This window comes from Mytilus californianus, unplaced genomic scaffold (genome assembly GCF_021869535.1).
Source record: "Mytilus californianus isolate M0D057914Y unplaced genomic scaffold, xbMytCali1.0.p SCAF_6, whole genome shotgun sequence".
Classification (NCBI taxonomy): domain Eukaryota; kingdom Metazoa; phylum Mollusca; class Bivalvia; order Mytilida; family Mytilidae; genus Mytilus; species Mytilus californianus.
Window position 1 is genome coordinate 23,146,259 of NW_026262712.1, and position 22,172 is coordinate 23,168,430.

Consider the following 22,172-nt stretch of genomic DNA (forward strand, 5'->3'; position numbering starts at 1 on the left):
ATAGCAGGAGTCCCTCTGGGTCACCCCCACCCCTCCTGTTTGAGAACTTGTAAATGGTCGAGATCCCCACCTTGAAACCATATATATTCTTGTATGGGAAAATAAAACAAATCAAATGAAATATAGGGGGAGTCCCTGGGGGTCACCCCCACCCCATCCTGTTTGAGAACTTGTAAACAGTAGAGATCCCCACCCATAAACCATATATATTCTTGTATGGGTCAATAAAACAAATCAAATGAAATATAGGGGAAGTTAACGGGGGTCACTCCCACCCCCTTCTTTTTGAAAACTTGTAAATGGTCGAGATCCCCACCCCAAAACCATATATATTCTTGTATGGGACAATAAAACAAATCAAATGAAATATAGGGGGAGTCCCATGGGGTCACTACCACCCCATCCTGTTTGACAACTTGTAAACGGTAGAGATCCCCACCCCAAAACCATATATATTCTTGTATGGGTCAATAAAACAAATCAAATGAAATAAAGAGTCCCTTGAGAATCAACCCCACCCTTTTTTGAGAACTTGTAAACGGTCAAGATCCCCACCCCTAAACCATATATATTCCTGTTCATGATTTCAAGAAGATTTGAATGACATACAGGGTTAATCCCTAGGCGTCACTTATGCATATCACTTTATTAGACCAAACCAAATTGTACTGGACTTTGCCCAATATCAGGCAACCATGGGAATGACTTATTATGGGAGCTTTGTTTGGGAGACTTTGTAACAGCATCCTGTTTCAATTATTTCTTGTATTAAGTAAAAAATTTTAGAAGTCGGAAAAAACCGTTAACCACACAATCTACTAATCGTTTGTTCAATATATAACAATTCGAACTAGAAAACTAACTGCTTAATTAGTAATAATACAATTTACTACAAACAATGATGAAGGACCTTAATCAATAAAAAATACTTAATCACAGGCCCTTTACATGGGATAGGCACAAAAAGAAATTAACAGAGCTTTCTGTATATTTTATTATTTTAAATCTACAGTTTAAGGTTGCAATAGAAATTATCAAAATTTTACATGACAAACATATTGATTTTTGATAATTGCTGATGAGACAGTGGTTTAGGGAAAACACTTAAGCTGTGATTAAATACATATTTGAAATAATACACATCTACAACCTATTTGAAATAAAACACATCTACAACCTATTTGAAATAATACACATCTACCATTGCAAACTTTTCACAGGTGCTATCCAGCACTTTGATTAAATTGGTCTACATTGAGATCCAAAGGGTCCATAATTAAACTTTGTTCATCAAAAACTGAATTTTTGCGGCTCTATGATATGCTGAATCTTATTGTGCATTTAGATTTTTTATTTTGGGCCCTGTTTTCAAATTAGTCCATATTAAGGTTTGAAGGGTCCAACATTAAACTTTGTTTGATTTCAACTAAATTTTTGGTGTTTTTTTAAATGCTGAATCTAACCAAGTTGTTAGATTTTGGATATCAGACCATACTAGGTAAATTAAATGTCCCATTTCAAATATTTAAGATCTTTGACCACATTTATTTTGTGTCAGAAACCTATATTATGTCAAAAATTTGATCACAATCCAATTTTAGACAGTATCAAGCTTGAATATTGTGATCAAACTTGCCCCAACTGTTCAGGGTTCGACCTCTGCGGTCGTATCTGGCTGTGCTCAGCGAAGCATTTCATTTAATTATATCCCAGCTCCGAAAGGTGGATGGTAAACAAGATTGTGATCATCTGTCTGTTCCATGAAATTATTTGTCACACTTTTCTTTTGAACTACAAATCAGAGCTTCCTGAAATTTGTTAACAAGCCTCATGTGAGCATGTTATATTTGTTTTCACATTCATCAGTTGTAAACTTTTTTGTTTACATATGAAATCTTACACATATTTACCATGTATGAAATTTTCGTTGCATTTTTTGCAGGAACTTCAAATAGATTGGTTTTCTTAAATTTAGAATCCAGCTTCATATGAGCATAAGCATATTGTGCGATGCATTTTCCAACTTCCTATATTCATTTTCAGTTTTTAGTTAAACACAATCATTTGAAAATATTTTCAGCTTGAATTTATTTGTATATATTTTACAGTTAGAAATATGCAAATGACCACCATAGACAAAACTAAACTTGAGAAGGAGGATGTCAGCTGGTTTGACAAAGATATTGATGATTTAGAAATAGGGGAGCCAGTATCTGAAGAACCTCAGGACATCGACCAGAATCAAGGTAGAGTGAAGTTGACATAATATATATTTGAATTTTGAATTTATAATTTTTGTCTCGCCTTGACGGAGTCAAAAAGCGAGACGTAGGTATGCTGTTTCCGGCGGCGGCGGTGTCAACAATGTATTAGTTTGTGATTAGGTCTAGTTCATGGTGAACCACTAGTGGTAGGTCAATGATATTTGGTATGCAGTTGTATTAGCATTGGCACATCTCATTATCATGGAGATTATTTGGCCCCGCCCCCTCAGTCAAGGTCTATTGACTTTGAAACTTTTCATAGTTTACATGTATTAGTTTGTGATTAGGTCAATTTATGGGGAACCACTAGTGGTAGGTCAATGATATTTGGTATGCAGTTGTGTAAGCATTGGCATATCTCATTTCCATGGAGATTATTTGGCTCCGCCCCCTTAGTCATGGTTTATAGACTTTGAAAATTTTGCTAAGTTAACATGTATTAGTTTGTGATTAGGTCAGTTCAAGGGGAACCATTAGTGGTAGGCCAATGTTAGTTGGTGTTCAGTTGTATAAGCATTAGCACATCTCATTTCCATGGAGAATATTTGGCCCCGCCCCCTCAGTCATGGTCTATTTACTTTGAAAGATTTGCTTAGTTTACATGTATTAGTTTGTGATTAGATCAGTTTAAGATGAACTGCTAATGTTAAGTCAATGATATTTGGTATGTAAATTTATTGGCATTTGCAAGTATCATTTCCATGGAGATTATATAGCCCCACCCCTGATCATGGTTCATTGACTTTGAAACTTTTACATAGTTTACAAGTTAATGTTTGTGTTTAGGTTTGTTTAAAGGGAACGACTTATGATAAGTCAATGGTATTTGGTATGCAGTTGTATTAGCATTGGCACATCTCATTCCATGGAGATTGTTTAGCCATGTACCTTCAGTCATGGTTCATCGACTTTGAATATTTGCATTACTTACATGTTAAAGTATTGCTATTTTAATTTCAACATTTGCATTATCAAAATTACAAAAAGGCGAGACATATCTCTGTGATAACAGTTTATATTGATTAGAACATTTTATTCTATAATACAAAAGACTGTTGAAGGATATTAAAAAGGAAAAAAAACATATACATGTATTAAGGTTGAGTGTTACCCTGTAAGTAATTTTGTTACTGCTTCTTTTAAAAGTTTATTTTATTCCAGAAATCCTACCTTTGTAGGTCTCAAATCTTCAAATGTCAGTTGGGCCTCCAAATATTTTTTTGATTGGAAATCTACCTCTTAAGTCTAGTCTCCTGACATGGAGGTCAAACCTCTCTCTTAAGACCAGTCGCCTGACATCAAGGTCAAACCTCTCTCAAGACCAGTCACCTGACATGGAGGTCAAACCTCTCTCTTAAGCCCAGTCACCTGACATGGAGGTCAAATCTCTCTCTTAAGACCAGCCACCTGACATGGAGGCCAAACCTCTCTCTTAAGACCAGTTACCTGACATGGAGGTCAAATCTCTCTCTTAAGACCAATCATTTGACATGGATATCAAATCTTCCTCTTAAGACAAGTCTCTTTACATGGATGTTAAATCTCTGTTTTAAAGGAAGTCTCTTGATGTGGAGGTCAAATTTCCAGAAACTTAACAAATGGTTATCAAAGTATTGTTTATGTACACAGTATATATTGGCCAAGCTACATGATACTTTGTTGTAGCTTAAAAAGTTGCATAATGATTTACTGAAATAGAGTTTTGCTCAGATACAAATTAAAATTCACCAAATAGGCTTATTGTCTACAATTCATGCTGAAATTTTTGGGTTAAGATTGCATAAAATGCAATCAAAACCCTAAGGTACTGACTTGATATCTTAATCTTCCAAGGTTTATCACTACCTTTGAGATACACAAAATATAGTGCATTGATCATAACATTCTATACATCCTATCCATGAACATTTCCAGAAATTATCAATGAAATATATGCTCAGATACTCAAGTCACAAAATGATGTTATACTTGTCAAAAAAATTACATAACGTTTGCAAGGTGCAGGAATCTAATATCTGTTCTAAAAATACCAATGATGTCATTGTTAAAGTCATCTCTAAAAATTAGAGTTATCTTCCTTTGTCCAGAATTGTAGTTGAATCAACTGCAACGAAGCTTTATACAATGCAATATTTAATTTTTCTGCCACTGAAATATTAAAGCAATCTTTACCCTTCAGTGCTTACATGCACTTTGATTTTTCAAAGTTATTTGATAAATTCAATCTTATCAGGTTGACTTATGGAATTTTGGGATCACCTGTTTGCAGTGCTAATGTTTTGATGACTTAATATGAAAATAAGGAGATGTGGTATGATCTAAATTAAACTTTTGTTTAATTTCATAAAAAATTGAATTCTTTGGTTCTTTGATATGCTGATTCTAACAATGTTTGAGTGTTAAATCATATCTAATTTTAGAGAACTTCGTCATCATTGGTTGTTGTTATTATATTATTGATTATAATTTGAAAATTTGCATCATATCTTATTTTAGAGAACTATTTATCCAGTTTGAGTTATTTCGCGTTGCACAGAAAATATTATGGATAAAATCAACCTGTGTTTCATTTCAACATAAATTAAATATATATAGGGTTCTTTCAAATGCTGAATCTAAACCTGTATTTAAATATTAGATTTTTGGGCCCAGTTTTCAAGTTAGTCCAAATCAGGGCCCAAAATTAAACTTTGTTTGATTCAACAAAAATTGTATTTAAGGGGTTCTTTGAAATGCTGAATGTACAATTTCAAATATTTCAGTTCATTGACCACATTCATTTTGTGTCATAAACCAAAGCTGTGTCAAATATTCAATCACAATCCAAATTCAGAGCTGTTTTAAGCTTAAATGTTGGGTCCATACTTGCTCAACTGTTCAGGGTTCTACCTCTGCAGGAAAATCCGGTTTGTTGTCACTCTGACAGCCTCTTGTTTCAAAATAAACTCATATCATATTTTTCTATATTATTTTGTAGTACAAAGATATCAAAGACCAAAGAGAGAAAGTTCCTCAGGAGCAATAAGATTTCCAATAGATTTATGGGTAGCTTTATCATGTCAAATAGCACCAGAGCAGATTTTGACGTTTGCTCAGATCTGTAGGGCATCAAATGCTGTATTGCATACAGTACAGTTCTGGAAACATTTATATAATAGGTAGGCATATTTTGTAATATCATGATAATACTTTCTTCTCTGGATTTACCTTCATTAGGAATGCTCAAATCTCAAAATTATGAGTTCAGATATGGGGTGGATTACATGAGACCAATATCTTTTGAAATATTACATTCCACATTTTCCACACAAAGTTTTTCCCTCTTGATGCTGATTTTTCACAGTGAATGCTGGTGATCATGTAGATTCACTCTTAAATATCTCTGTGTATATAACATGAACATATATAATAAAGGACAGAGTTCAACATATCATAAAGGTTAAAAGTAATGTCATGCTGCAATAGTTATATTATACATTTGTTTACAGAAAATAATTTTGCAGTTGATTTATAAACATGATTATTACAAAGCATAAACAAGTATAAACAATGGAGGATTAGTCTTGGTTTGTTTGTAAATGTTGGGTATACATCAATCAGACAGCTACCCAAAACCATAGAAAAGCACAAAGACCTAGATGTCATTTAACAGTCTTTAACAATAGACATGTGTCTATGTAATATGTAAAGCTGTTAATTGAGAGATAAGAAATGAACAAAAATTAACAGAGACTATCAAATATCTGCCAACAACACCAAATTCCCTTAAATAACAGAAACACACATTAAAAAGGAGATAATATAAAAACCACCACCTATAAGGTTCTAACATAGGATGGCCACATAAACATACACAAGGGATAAAGGAGGTTATTTATACGCCCGTTTACGGGACGTATTATGGTATACCGTTGACCGTCTGTCTGTCTGTCCCTCGTCAACATGTCGGACATTAATTCAAAAACGCTTTAACCAATATGCATGAAACTTTGGTGAATTGTTTATATCTATTGACGTGAGCTCCCTTTTGTTTTTTATAAATTTCAGATTTACCATTTCTGAGTTTTAGGGTTTTATTCATTAAAAAAAGGGGGATTTTTATACGACCGCAAAAAATTTTTGCGGTCGTATATTGGTATGACGTTGGCGTCGTCGTCGTTGTCGTCGTCCGGCGTCGTCCGAAGACACATTGGTTTTCGCACTATAACTTTAGTTTAAGTGAATGGATCTCTATGAAATTTTACCATAAGGTTCAATACCACAAAAGGAAGGTTGGGATTGATTTTGGGGGTTATGGTACCAACAGTTAAGGAATTAGGGGCCAAAAAGGGGCCAAAATAAGCATTTTTATTATACGACCGCAAAAAAATTTTGTGGTCGTATATTGGTATGACGTTGGCGTCGTCGTCGTTGTCGTCGTCGTCGTCGTCCGAAGACACATTGGTTTTCGCACTCTAACTTTAGTTTAAGTGAATGGATCTTTTTGAAATTTGACCATAAGGTTAAATACCACAAAAGGAAGGTTGGGATTGATTTTGGGGGTTATGGTACCAACAGTTAAGGAATTAGGGGCCAAAAAGGGGACAAAAATAAGCATTTTCTAGTTTCCAGACAATAACTGTGGAACGGTGTATGGATCTCTCTGAAATTATACTACAAGTTTCCATACGACAAAGGGATGGTTAGGATTTGCTTTGAGGGGTTATGGCTCAAACCGTTTAAGAATTAGGGGCAAAAAAGGGGGAAAAACAAGGTTGTCCTGGTTAATGGACAAATACTTTAGTACAAAACATAATTTAAAGCAGTGTAAGGGAGATAAATCAAATACATCATTGAAATTATCTCCCTTACACTGCTTTTAAATTATGTATAAAGTAATGGTTAATGAACAATAAAGATAATTTAAAACAGTGTAAGGGAGGTAATCCAAATACAACGTTTTGGTTACTTCCCTTACACTGCTTTTAAATTATGTTTAAAGAAATGCATATTTATAAAGGAAGACCAGTAAAAATATCTGCAAATGTTGCATCTTTTTTTTTTACAAAAAAATCCATATGAAAGATTTGACACTATATTTTAAATTCTATTATAAAATAGATTAAGTAAGCACTATGGTAAATTTAAATGGGTAATTATGGTTGCCAACTCCATTGGAAAAATTTGAATTGAGATGATGACCATATCTTGAGGGAAAGAATTTTTTTGGGGGAAAAAGGGGGGGGGGAGATAAAAAGAAATTGTGGGGGGTCAATTTTTTCTCATTTCAGATTTCAGAAATTAAAAAGAATTATTCTTCAAATATTATTTTTTTTTTCAAATTTCAAATATTGAAAAATTTCAAGAAGTAATCTTTAATTGCACAGTATGGCGCATTAGATTTGTAAAATCTTTGATCACATTTATTTATTTGTTATGCCGAATCTAACAGTGTATTTAGATTTTTAATTTTGGGTCCAGTTTTCAAATTGGTCTACATTAAGGTCCAAAGGGTCCAAAATTAAACTTTGTTTGATTTTAGCAAAAATTGAATATATGAGGTTCTTTGATAGGCTGAATCTAAACATGTATTTAGATTTTTGATTTTTGGCCCAGTTTTCAAGTTGGTCCAAATTGGGGTCCAAAATTAAACTTTGTTTGATTTCAACAAAAATTGAATATATGGGGTTCTTTGATATGCTGAATTTAACCATGTATTTAGATTTTTTATTTGTGGACCCCGTTATCAAATTGGTTCATATTGAGGTCAAAAGGGTCCAAAATTAAACTTTGTTTGATTTCATCTAAAATTGAATTATTGGGGTTCTTTGATATTCCAAATCTAACCGTGTTTTTAGATTTTTAATTTTGGGTCCTGTTTTTTAAATTGGTCTACATTAAGGTCCAAAGGGTCCAAAATTAAACTTAGTTTGATTTTAACAAAAATTGAATTCTTGGGGTTCTTTGATATGCTGAATCTAAACATGTGTTAAGATTTTTGATTAAGGGCCCAGTTTTCAAGTTGGTCCAAGATAGCGTCCAGTATTTAAACTTTGTTTGATTTCAACAAAAATTGAATATATGGGGTTCTTTGATATGCTGAATCTAAACATGTATTTAGATTTTTGATTATGGTCCCAGTTTTCTAGTTGGTCCAATTGGGGTCCAAAATTAAACTTTGTTTGATTTCAACAAACATTGAATATATGAGGTTCTTTGATATGCTGAATCTAACCATTTTTTAGATTTTTTATTTGTGAGCCCCGCTATCATATTGGTTCATATTGAGGTCAAAAGGGTCCAAGATTAAACTTTGTTTGATTTCATCAAAAATTGAATTATTGGGGTTCTTTGATATGCCAAATCTAACCGTGTTTTTAGATTTTTAATTTGGGTCCCGTTTTTTAAATTAGTCTTTATTGAGGTCCAAAGGGTCCAAAATTAAACTTAGTTTGATTTTAACAAAAATTGAATTCTTGGGGTTCTTTGATATGCTGAATCTAAACATGTGTTTAGATTTTTGATTATGGGCCCAGTTTTCAAGTTGGTCCGAGTTGGGGTCCAAAATTAAACTTTTTTTGATTTCAACAAAAATTGAATATATGGGGTTCTTTGATATGCTGAATCTAACCATGAATTTAGATTTTTTATTTGTGGGCCCAACTATCAAATTGGTTCATATTGAGGTCAAAAGGGTCCAAAATTAAAATTTGTTTGATTTCATCAAAAATTGAATTATTGGGGTTCTTTGATATTCCAAATCTAACCGTGTATTTAGATTTTTAATTTTAAGTCCCGTTTTTTAAATTGGTCTACATTAAGGTCCAAAGGGTCCAAAATTAAACTTAGTTTGATTTTAGCAAAATTTGAATTCTTGGGATTCTTTGATATGCTGAATCTAAACATGTGTTTAGATTTTTTATTATGGGCCCAGTTTTCAAGTTTGTCCAAGTTGGACTCCAAAATTAAACTTTTTTTTATTTCAACAAAAATTGAATATATGGGGTTCTTTGATATGCTGAATCTAACCATGTATTTTGATTTTGGACATTGGACCATAATAGGTAAATTAAAATAATTCAAGTTCTTAGACCACATTCTTTCTGTGTCAGAAACCTATGCTGTGTCAAATATTTAATAACAATCCAAATTCAGAGCTGTATCAAGCTTGAATGTTGTGTCCATACTTGCCCCAACTGTTCAGGGTCGACCTCTGCGGTCGTATCAAGCTGCGCCCCAGCGAAGCATTTTATTGTAACTTCCAGACATAACTTGTGTGTTAGTGTATGGATCTCTCTGACATTGTACCACAAGGTTCCATATCACACAGGGAATGCTGGGATTGATTTTGGGGGTAATTGCCTCAAAATATTAGGAATTAGGGGCCAAAACAGGGGCAAAAAACAAGCATTTTTCTAGTTTCATGATAATAACTTGTGTGTAAGTGTGTGGATCTTTCTGAAATTGTACTACAAGGTTCCATATCACAAAGGGAAAGCTGGAATTGAGTTTGGGGGTAATTGCCCAAAACGTTTAGGAATAAGGGGCCAAAAAGGGGCCAAAAATAAGCATTTTTCTAGTTTCTAGACAATAACTTGTGTTCAAGTGTATGGATCTCTCTGAAATTGTACCACAAGGTTCCATATCACATAGGGAATGCTGAGATTGATTTTGGGGGTAATTGCCTCAAAATATTAGGAATTAGGGGCCAAAAAAGGGGCAAAAAACAAGCATTTTTCTAGTTTCATGATAATAACTTGTGTGTAAGTGTGTGGATCTTTCTGAAATTGTACTACAAGGTTCCATATCACAAAGGGAAAGCTGGAATTGAGTTTGGGGGTAATTGCCCAAAACGGTTAGGAATAAGGGGCCAAAAAGGGGCCAAAAATAAGCATTTTTCTAGTTTCCAGACAATAACTTGTGTTCAAGTGTATGGATCTCTCTGAAATTGTACTGCAAGGTACCATACCACAAAGGGAAGGCTGGGATTGAGTTTGGTGGTGATGAATCATAAGGGGGTTCAAAAAATTTGGGGTTTTTTTTTTTTTTTTCCTTTTTATTTTCTTTTAAAATTTTCCATTTTAAGTTGGTTATTTCTGTTTTATATTTAAAAGCAAATAATAATGATATGGTAGGAGATACACACCAAACAGGATGTGTAAATTATTATATAATAAGTATTGTGCAATAGCAAGAAATTTTCAATTGCACAGTATTGCACAATAGCAAGAAATCTTCAATTGCACAGTATTGCACAATATCAAGAAATCTTCAATTGCACAGTATTGTGCAATAGCAAGAAATATCCAATAGCACAATATTGCACAATAGCAAGAAATTATCAATTGTACAGTATTGCGCAATAGCAAGAAATATTCAATTGCACAGTATTGTGCAAAAGAAGATACTTTGTATAAATTGCTTATTTTCTGACCAATTTCAATGGGGTTTTATTCTTGAATTCTTGGGGTTCTTTAATATGCTGATTCTAACTGTGTATTAAGATTTGGATTTTGGGCCCCGTTTTTAAATTGGTCCCCATTGAGGTCCAAAGGGTCCGAAATTAAACTTTGTTTGATTTCATCAAAAATTAAATTATTGGGGTTCTTTGATATGCCGTATCTAACCGTGTATTTAGATTCTTAATTTTTGGTTCCGTTTTCAAATTGGTCTACATTAAGGTCCAAAGGGTCCAAAATTAAACTTAGTTTGATTTTAACAAAAATTGAATTCTTAGGGTTCTTTGATATGCTGAATCTAAACATGTATTTAGATTTTTGATTATGGGCCCAGTTTTCAAGTTGGTCCAAATCGGGGTCCAAAATTAAACTTTGTTTGATTTCAACAAAAATTGAATATATGGGGTTCTTTGATATGCTGAATCTAACCATGTATTTAGATTTTTGATTTTTGGGCCCCATTATGAACTTTGTCCACATTGAGGTCAAAAGGGTCCAAAATTAAACTTTGTTTGATTTCATCAAAAATTGAATTCTTGGGGTTCTTTGATATGCTGAATCTAACCATGTATTTAGATTTTGGATATTGGACCATAATAGGTGAATTTCCAATTTAAAATTTTTAAGTTCTTAGACCACATTCATTCTGTGTCAGAAAGCTATGCTGTGTCAAATATTTAATCACAATCCAAATTCAGAGCTGTATCAAGCTTGAATGTTGTGTCCATACTTGCCCCAACTGTTCAGGGTTCGACCTCTGCGGTCGTATCAAGCTGCGCCCTGCGGAGCATTTTATTCAGTTTTCGGACAATAACTCAAAAACAATTTCACCAATTTGCATGAAACTTTTGTGAATTGTTCATATCAATTGAAGTGAGCTCCCTTTCGTTTTTTATAAATTTCGGATTTACCGTTTCCGAGTTTTGGGGTTTTATTCATTAAAAAAGGGGGGATTTTCCAGTTTTCAGACAATAACTAAAAAAAAATTCACAAATTTGCATGAAACTTTTGTGAATTCTTCATATTTATTGTTATGAGCTTCCTTTCGTTTTTTATAAATTTTGGATTTAACATTTCCGAGTTTTGGGATTTTATTCATTAGAAAAAGGGGGATTTTCCAGTTTTTATACGACCGCAAAAAAATTTTGCGGTCGTATATTGGTATGACGTGGCGTCATCGTCGTCTGGCGTCGTCCGAAGACACATTGGTTTTCGCACTCTAACTTTAGTTTAAGTGAATGGATATCTATGAAATTTTACCATAAGATTCAATACCACAAAAGGAAGGTGGGGATTGATTTTGGGGGTTCTGGTACCAACAGTTAAAGAATTAGGGGCCAAAAAGGGGCCAAAAATAAGCATTTTTCTAGTTTCCAGACAATAACTTGTGTTCAAGTGTATGGATCTCTCTGAAATTGTACCACAAGGTTCCATATCACATAGGGAATGCTGAGATTGATTTTGGGGGTAATTGCCTCAAAATATTAGGAATTAGGGGCCAAAAAAGGGGCAAACACAAAGGGAAAGCTGGAATTGAGTTTGGGGGTAATTGCCCAAAACGTTTAGGAATAAGGGGCCAAAAAGGGGCCAAAAATAAGCATTTTTCTAGTTTCCAGACAATAACTTGTGTTCAAGTGTATGGATCTCTCTGAAATTGTACTGCAAGGTACCATACCACAAAGGGAAGGCTGGGATTGAGTTTGGTGGTGATGAATCATAAGGGGGTTCAAAAAATTTTGGGGGGGATTTTTTTTTTTCCTTTTTTTTTTCTTTTAAAATTTTCCATTTTAAGTTGGTTATTTCAGTTTTATATTTAAAAGCAAATAATAATGATATGGTAGGAGATACACACCAAACAGGATGTGTAAATTATTATATAATAAGTATTGTGCAATAGCAAGAAATTTTCAATTGCACAGTATTGCACAATAGCAAGAAATCTTCAATTGCACAGTATTGCGCAATAGCAAGAAATCTTCAATTGCACAGTATTGTGCAATAGCAAGAAATATCCAATAGCACAATATTGCACAATAGCAAGAAATTGTCAATTGTACAGTATTGCGCAATAGCAAGAAATATTCAATTGCACAGTATTGTGCAAAAGAAGATACTTTGTATAAATTGCTTATTTCTTGACCAATTTCAATGGGGTTTTATTCTTGAATTCTTGGGGTTCTTTAATATGCTGATTCTAACCGTGTATTAAGATTTGGATTTTGGGCCCCGTTTTTAAATTGGTCCACATTGAGGTCCAAAGGGTCCGAAATTAAACTTTGTTTGATTTCATCAAAAATTGAATTATTGGGGTTCTTTGATATGCCGAATCTAACCGTGTATTTAGATTCTTAATTTTTGGTTCCGTTTTCAAATTGGTCTACATTAAGGTCCAAAGGGTCCAAAATTAAACTTAGTTTGATTTTAACAAAAATTGAATTCTTAGGGTTCTTTGATATGCTGAATCTAAACATGTATTTAGATTTTTGATTATGGGCCCAGTTTTCAAGTTGGTCCAAATCGGGGTCCAAAATTAAACTTTGTTTGATTTCAACAAAAATTGAATATATGGGGTTCTTTGATATGCTGAATCTAACCATGTATTTAGATTTTTGATTTTTGGGCCCCATTATGAACTTTGTCCACATTGAGGTCAAAAGGGTCCAAAATTAAACTTTGTTTGATTTCATCAAAAATTGAATTCTTGGGGTTCTTTGATATGCTGAATCTAACCATGTATTTAGATTTTGGATATTGGACCATAATAGGTGAATGTCCAATTTAAAATTTTTAAGTTCTTAGACCACATTCATTCTGTGTCAGAAAGCTATGCTGTGTCAAATATTTAATCACAATCCAAATTCAGAGCTGTATCAAGCTTGAATGTTGTGTCCATACTTGCCCCAACTGTTCAGGGTTCGACCTCTGCGGTTGTATCAAGCTGCGCCCTGCGGAGCATTTTATTCAGTTTTCAGACAATAACTCAAAAACAATTTCACCAATTTGCATGAAACTTTTGTGAATTGTTCATATCAATTTAAGTGAGCTCCCTTTCGTTTTTTATAAATTTCGGATTTACCGTTTCCGAGTTTTGGGGTTTTATTCATTAAAAAAGGGGGGATTTTCCAGTTTTCAGACAATAACTAAAAACAAATTTCACAAATTTGTGAATTCTTCATATTTATTGTTATGAGCTTCCTTTCGTTTTTTATAAATTTTGGATTTAACATTTCTGAGTTTTGGGATTTTATTCATTAGTAAAGGGGGATTTTCCAGTTTTTATAAGAATTTTGCGGTCGTATATTGGTATGACGTGGCGTCATCGTCGTCGTCGTCCGAAGACACATTGGTATCGCACTCTAACTTTAGTTTAAGTGAATGGATATCTATGAAATTTTACCATAAGGTTCAATACCACAAAAGGAATGTGGGGATTGATTTTGGGGGTTATGGTACCAACAGTTAAGGAATTAGGGGCCAAAAATAAGCATTTTAGTAACTTCCAGACATAACTTGTGTGTTAGTGTATGGATCTCTCTGACATTGTACCACAAGGTTCCATATCACAAAGGGAATGCTGGGATTGATTTTGGGGGTAATTGCCTCCAAATTTTAGGAATTAGGGGCCAAAAAGGGGCAAAAAACAAGCATTTTTCTAGTTTGATGACAATAACTTGTGTGTAAGTGTATGGATCTCTCTGACATTGTACTACAAGGTTCCATACCACAAAGGGAAAGCTGGAATTGAGTTTGGGGTAATTGCCCAAAACGTTTAGGAATAAGGGGCCAAAAATAAGCATTTTTCTAGTTTCCAGACAATAACTTGTGTTCAAGTGTATGGATCTCTCTGAAATTGTACTGCAAGGTACCATACCACAAAGGGAATGCTGGGATGGATTTTGGTGGTAATTGCCTCAAAATTTGAGGAATTAGGGGCCATAAAGGGGCAAACAAACAAGCATTTTTCTAGTTTCAGGACAATAACTTGTGTGTAAGTGTATGAATCTTTAAGAAATTGTACTGCAAGGTTTCATATCCCAAAGGGAAAGCTGGGTTTGAGTTTGGGGGTAATTGCCCTAAACGTTTAGGAATTTGGCGCCAAAAAGGGGCCAAAAAACAAGCATTTTTCTAGTTTCCAGACAATAACTTGTGTTCAAGTGTATGGATCTCTCTGAAATTGTACTGCAAGGTACCATACCACAAAAGGAAGGCTGGGATTGCCTTTGGGGGTGATGAATCATAAGGGGGTTCAAAAAATTTTGGGGGGGGGATTTTTTTTTCATTTTTTTTCTTTAAAATTTTCCATTTTAAATTGGTTATTTCTGATTTATATATAAAAGCAAATAATAATGATCTGGTTTGAATAGGTAAATTAAACATTTTTAAGTTCTTAGACCACATTCATTCTGTGTCAGAAACCTATGCTGTGTCAAATATTTAATTACAATCCAAACTCAGTGCTGTATCAAGCTTGAATGTTGTGTCCATACTTGCCCCAACTGTTCAGGGTTCAACCTCTGCGGTCATATCAAGTTGCGCCCCAGCGGAGCATTTTATTAGACAATAACTCAAAAATAATTTCACCAATTTGCAAGAAACTTTGGTGAATTGTTTATTTCTATCGACATGAGCTCCCTTTTGATTTTTATAAATTTCAGACTAGAAGTTTCCAATTTATGGGGTTTTATTCATTACAAAAAGGGGGATTTTCCAGTTTTCGGACAATAACTCAAAAATGCTTTCAGCATTTTTATGCCCCCGCCGTAGCGGTGGGGGCATTAAGTTTTACCCTTGTCCGTCTGTACGTACGAACGTACGTACGTACGTCCGTCCGTACGTCCCAAAATTGGTTTCCGTTCTCTAACTTCAGTTTGCCTCAACCAAATGTTATGAAACTTATACACAATGCTTATTACCACAAAACACAGATCAAGTTTGAATTTTGGTGGCGTCACTGTAACCGTTCTAGAGTTATGCCCCTTTATAAATGGAATAATTGGAAAATTTTTAGTTTCCGTTCTCTAACTTAAGTTTGCCTCAACCAAATGTTATGAAACTTATACACAGTGCTTATAACCACAAAACACAGATCAAATTTGAATTTTAATGGCGTCACTGTAACCTTTCTAGAGTTATGCCCCTTTATAAATGGAATAATTGGAAAATTTTTAGTTTCCATTCTCTAACTTAAGTTTGCCTCAACCAAATGTTATGAAACATATACACAGTGCTTATTGCCACAAAACCCAGATCAAGTGTGAATTTTGGTGGCGTCACTTTTACCGTTCTAGAGTTATGCCTCTTTATAAATGGAAAAATTGCAAAATTTTTAGTTTCCGTTCTCTAACTTAAGTTTGCCTCAACCAAATGTTATGAAACTTATACACAATGCTTATTACCACAAAACACAGATCAAGTTTGAATTTTGGTGGAGTCACTTAACCGTTCTAGAGTTATACCCCTTTATAAAAGAAAAATTGCAAAATTTTTATTTTCTTGTAAATATCAAGTAATTTATATTAAAATTGGAGTTATCTTTCTTTGTCCATGATTATAGTTGAATCAACTACAATCAATGCTTTATACAATGCAATGTTTAATTTTGACTTCCACTGATAAAACACAGATCAAGTTGAATTTGGGTAGTGTCACTTTAACCATTATTGAGGTATGCCCTTTATAAATCGAAAGATTGCAAAATTTTTAGTTTCCATTCTGTTACTTTAGTTTGCCCCAACCAAACATTATGAAACCTATACACAATATTCATCACCACAAAACTAAGATCAAGTACAAATTTTTTGTTTCCGTTTTCTAACTTTAGTTTGCCTCAACCAACTGTTATGAAACTTATACACAATTCTTATTACTACATAATACAGATTAAGTACGAAATAAGGTGGCGACACTTTTACCATTCTTGAGTTATGTCCCTTTATAAACATTAAAATTGCTGAATTTTTATACGACCACAAAAAAAATTTTGTGGTCGTATATTGGTATGACGTTGGCGTCGTCGTCGTCGTCGTCGTCGTCGTCGTCCGAAGACACATTGGTTTTCGTACTCTAACTTTAGTTTAAGTGAATGGATCTTTATGAAATTTTACCACAAGGTTCAATACCACAAAAGGAAGGTTGGGATTGATTTTGGGGGTTATGGTAATAACAGTAAAGGAATTAGGGGCCAAAAAGGGGCCAAAAATAAGCATTTTTGTAATTTCCAGACACAACTTGTGTGTTAGTGTATGGATCTCTCTGACGTTGTACCACAAGGTTCCATATCACTAAAGGAATGCTGGGATTGATTTTGGGGGTAATTGCCTCCAAATTTTAGGAATTAGGGGCCAAAAAAGGGGCAAAAAACAAGCATTTTTCTAGTTTCATGACAATAACTTGTGTGTAAGTGTATGGATCTTTCTGAAATTGTACTACAAGGTTCCATATCACAAAGGGAAAGCTGGGTTTGAGTTTGGGGGTAATTGCCCTAAACGTTTAGGAATTTGGGGCCAAAAAGGGGCCAAAAAACACATTTTTTTCTAGTTTCCAGACAATAACTTGTGTTCAAGTGTATGGATCTCTCTGAAATTGTACTGCAAGGTACCATACCACAAAGGGAAGGCTGGGATTGAGTTTGGGGGTGATGAATCATAATGGGGGTTCAAAAAATTTTGGGGGGGGATTTATTTTTTTTTCCTTTTTTTTCTTTTTTTCCTTTTTTGTTTCTTTTAAAATTTTCCATTTTAAGTTGGTTATTTCTGATTTATATTTAAAATTAAATAATAATGATATGGTAGGAGATACACACCAAACAGGATGTGTAAATTATTATATAATAAGTATTGTGCAATAGCAAGAAATTTTCAATTGCACAGTATTGCACAATAGCAAGAAATCTTCAATTGCACAGTATTGCGCAATAGCAAGAAATCTTCAATTGCACAGTATTGCGCAATAGCAAATTGGTCTACATTAAGGTCCAAAGGGTCCAAAATTAAATTTAGTTTGATTTAAACAAAAATTGAATTCTTAGGGTTCTTTGATATGCTGAATCTAAACATGTATTTAGATTTTTGATTATGGGCCCAGTTTTCAAGTTGGTCTAAATCGGGGTCCAAAATTAAACTTTGTTTGATTTCAACAAAAATTGAATATATGGGGTTCTTTGATATGCTGAATCTAACCATGTATTTAGATTTTTGATTTTTGGGCCCCGTTATCAACTTTGTCCACATTGAGGTCAAAAGGGTCCAAAATTAAACTTTGTTTGATTTCATCAAAAATTGAATTATTGGGGTTCTTTGATATGCCGAATCTAACCGTGTATTTAGATTCTTAATTTTTGGTTCCGTTTTCAAATTGGTCTACATTAAGGTCCAAAGGGTCCAAAATTAAACTTAGTTTGATTTTAACAAAAATTGAATTCTTAGGGTTCTTTGATATGCTGAATCTAAACATGTATTTAGATTTTTGATTATGGGCCCAGTTTTCAAGTTGGTCCAAATCGGGGTCCAAAATTAAACTTTGTTTGATTTCAACAAAAATTGAATATATGGGGTTCTTTGATATGCTGAATCTAACCATGTATTTAGATTTTTGATTTTTGGGCCCCGTTATCAACTTTGTCCACATTGAGGTCAAAAGGGTCCAAAATTAAACTTTGTTTGATTTCATCAAAAATTGAATTCTTGGGGTTCTTTGATATGCTGAATCTAACCATGTATTTAGATTTTGGATATTGGACCATAATAGGTGAATGTCCAATTTAAAATTTTTAAGTTCTTAGACCACATTCAATCTGTGTTAGAAACCTATGCTGTGTCAAATATTTAATCACAATCCAAATCCAAAGCTGTATCAAGCTTGAATGTTGTGTCCATACTTCCCCCAACTGTTCAGGGTTCGACCTCTGCGGTCGTATCAAGCTGCGCCCTGCGGAGCATTTTATTTTGTTTGTTTCAACTTAATGTTATAAAACTTATACACAACCGTTCTAGAGTTATGCATGTTTACAAATAGAAAAATTGCTGAATTTTTAGTTTCTGTTCTCTACTTAAGTTAGCCTAAACCAAATGTTATGAGACTTACACACATGCTTATTACCACAAAACTAAGATCAAATTCAAATTTGGGTAGCGTCACTTTTACCGTTCTTCAGTTATGTCCCTTTATAACTATATGATATGCAAGCGGGGGCATCATCTGTGTCCACATGTGGACACTATCCACATTTATTTATGAAACTTTGGTAAATTGTTTATATCTATTTTTGTAAGCTCCCTTTTGATTTTTATAAATTTTCGATTTTATGTTTCCGAGTTATAAGATTTTATTTGTTTATAGTCTGACAACAGATTTACTAAGTATTGCGCAACAGCACAGTGTATTGCACAACAGCAATAAATCTTTCATATAACCAATTTCAAGTTCTTTGACTACATTTATTCAGAAACCTGTAATATATCAAATATTTAGTTACAATCCAAATTCAGACCTGTATCATGCTTGAATATTGTGTCCATTTTTGCCTCAACTGTTCAGGGTTGGACCTCTGCAGGCGTATCCAGCTGCGCTCAGCGAAGCAGTTTATTTTAGATCTCAACCCCCCCATTTTAATGTTGATCAGACAACTAAAAAACATGTCAGTACATGTTTTAATCAACCTGATGTAAGAACAATATATATCCATTGAGGATGTAGCCAGAGGTTAATGCACTTTGGATAACAAAACCACAGGTACAAGCAATACAATGGCATTTTGATGAAGTCAGTGCATGATATAGTAATGATAAACAAATACTGTATCAAAGACTGCTCATAGTTACTGATAATAAACTCAAAGTGCTTAACTTGCTAATTAAATATAAAATCATGAGCTACACTCTAATAACATAATAACATGTTGTACATTTTTCCTTTAATTGTAATTACAGATTTTACCATGAGAAAAGTGAACTCCCAGAATGTCTAAGAATAGAGAATCTAGAGAGAATAAATGGACTTCGACAGAGAGTTATTAGATCATTGTATTACATTTATCCTCCTTTTGTAGCAAAGATCAAACGGACAATGCCATTCGAGGATGAACCACATTTTTTTGTCGGCCAAAGATGCATATTTACTTGGCATGAAAAAGTGAAAAATGTGTATAAGTTTAATTTCAAATTCAAAAAGGAAAGAATATATGAAATTAACAAACTGAAATATTTTAGAGAAACAGCTGACTTGAAAAATGGCTACAGAGATTTATATTTCAATGATGAAAATGATTATTATGTTTTAGAAGTGACTTGTCAGACTTTCTTGTCAGTACCTTCTGTGATGGGACTTGTTTTAAGTAATGTTTATCTCAAGTTAAGTAGTGGCATGAGATATCATTGTTTAAAGCTAGTTTTTGATACTAATATAAAAGGCATTCCTGAAGGTAGCAGAAAGGGCATTGAAGATACTGTTATGATTTTAGATCCTGTCTTAAATGTAAAAATATATCCTTGGTGGCATCCTAAATATCCATTCCTTAATAATTAGCAAATTTATTGTAATCATTGTAGCAGTCATTTAACAGTAAACATGTGTCAAACAGATTAAACATAACCTTAGTAAAAACAATGAATTTTCAAGTCACAATTAGGAAAGAAGATTTTCAGTTATTACATTTGTTTTAAAACTTTTAAAGCTCAACTTTGGCTTGGTTAGCTTTTATTTTATTTTTGCTTATTTTAAAAGTCCAAAAGCTTTTAAAGTTTGTGAAATAAAGCTTTTTAAATGGTATGAAATTTTTTTTTTTTGTAAATTTAGAAATGTTTTGACTTTTGCAATATTATGACAGGTCATTTGTTGTACATATGTATTAATAAAAAAACAGATTTTTTTTTAACTTATTCAAAATGATAGGAAATACTGGACAAATAACTATTCAGATACTTACTTAACCATGTATGTTTTAAGGATTGGATATGAATAAATGAATATTTTTGCTATTTTAACTCTCCCTAGTACATAATTCTACTACCTCAACATGCTTTCAAAGAGGTACCAGTTTGGTTTCAGACTTATGATAATGCATGTCAAGTGCCTATTGTGGCAAAATTTGATCAAGAAATATTGCACATAGGTAGAAGTTAGCTCATAGGTTCTTTTGTTCAAATCTGAGCTGTAGAGAATGCAAGAAAATGTAGAGATTTGCAACAAAAAGCCCCCTGGACTATAATTCTTCTCTGATTAGGATGTGTATAATTTTTTTCCTGTTCAAGTATAAAGATTTCTGATAAGGGCATTTATGACAGCACATTAATATTTTGAATGCTGTTACATTAGAATCAAGACATTTTAGTTTTTAGCAAAGTATGAAATTAAACTCATTAATCTTGCTTCCACAGTTTTGAAATTTTAACTTGATTGTTTAAATGTTTTGTTATTAAAATTTTGTTATAACATGTTTATTTTAAAGAAGTTATATTTTGCATTCATTTATTTCAGTCTCAAGTTGAACATGAGGCATGTTAGTTAAGGGTTCTGAAATGGTCACATTTTCTAGTCATGACCAATTCTTTAAGGCCCATGACCAAAATATTTTTGGGATTTTAGGTCTAGAACAAAAATGAAAATTTACAAATCAGACATAATTATCAAGGCCCTTATGTCAGAAAGTGCAATTTTTTTTTGCAAGTTAAAACATGTAAATCTTTATTGCAATTCTTTTCCAGTTGTAAAACTGCCACACTGTATTTTAATATAATCCACAAGTTATTGTTTAATGCCCCTGGGAATAATTGGTTGATACTCTGTTATCATATATACCAGTGTTGGCACCTGAAGCAGAACATTTTGATCAAGAACAGACCATGGATTGTTATTTCATGCCAAATACACAAGTTATATGATTATCATTCACTTTTACAAGTATGATTATCAAGAAAGTTGATTTACTGCCAATTAATGATCAGAAGAAAAATCTGTATCATAAACCCAATTTTAATTGTAATACAATTAATATAGGCTAATATATTTACAAATATGCTGGAATATTGCTACAAAGGAACGGGAAGTTGATTTCAAATTAAGGAAGTATATCAACAAGGGTACACTGAAGCGGAGCATTACCTAGCAACAAAAAAATAGCGATTTACCATGTTTTTTCATGCCCCTGCCGTAGCGGAGGGGGGATTAAGTTTTACCCTTGCCCGTCCGTCCGTACGTACGTCCCAAAGTTGGTTTCCATTCTCTAACTTTAGTTTGCTTCAACTAAATGTTATGAAAAATATACACAATGCTTATTACCACAAAACACAGATCAAGATTGAATTTTGGTGGCATCTTTTTAACCGTTCTAGAGTTATGCTCGTTTACAAATGGAAAAATTGTTGAATTTTTATACGACCGCATTAAAATTTTTGTGGTCGTATATTGGTATGACGTTGTCGACACATTGGTTTTCGCACAATTACTCTAGTTTAAGTGAATGGATCTCTATGAA

At 33.3% G+C, this 22,172-nt stretch overlaps 1 protein-coding gene across 1 annotated transcript; it reads left to right on the forward strand.

The window, feature by feature from the left end:
- The first annotated feature begins 2,072 nt into the window (after window positions 1-2,072).
- Window positions 2,073-21,134, forward strand: LOC127705607 (transmembrane protein 183-like). Its single transcript, XM_052209940.1, has 3 exons — window positions 2,073-2,246; window positions 5,242-5,422; window positions 19,630-21,134. Exons 1-3 carry the CDS (start codon window positions 2,117-2,119, stop codon window positions 20,222-20,224), a joined length of 906 nt encoding a protein of 301 aa, XP_052065900.1. The 5' UTR covers window positions 2,073-2,116; the 3' UTR covers window positions 20,225-21,134.
- The last annotated feature ends 1,038 nt before the right edge of the window (window positions 21,135-22,172 follow it).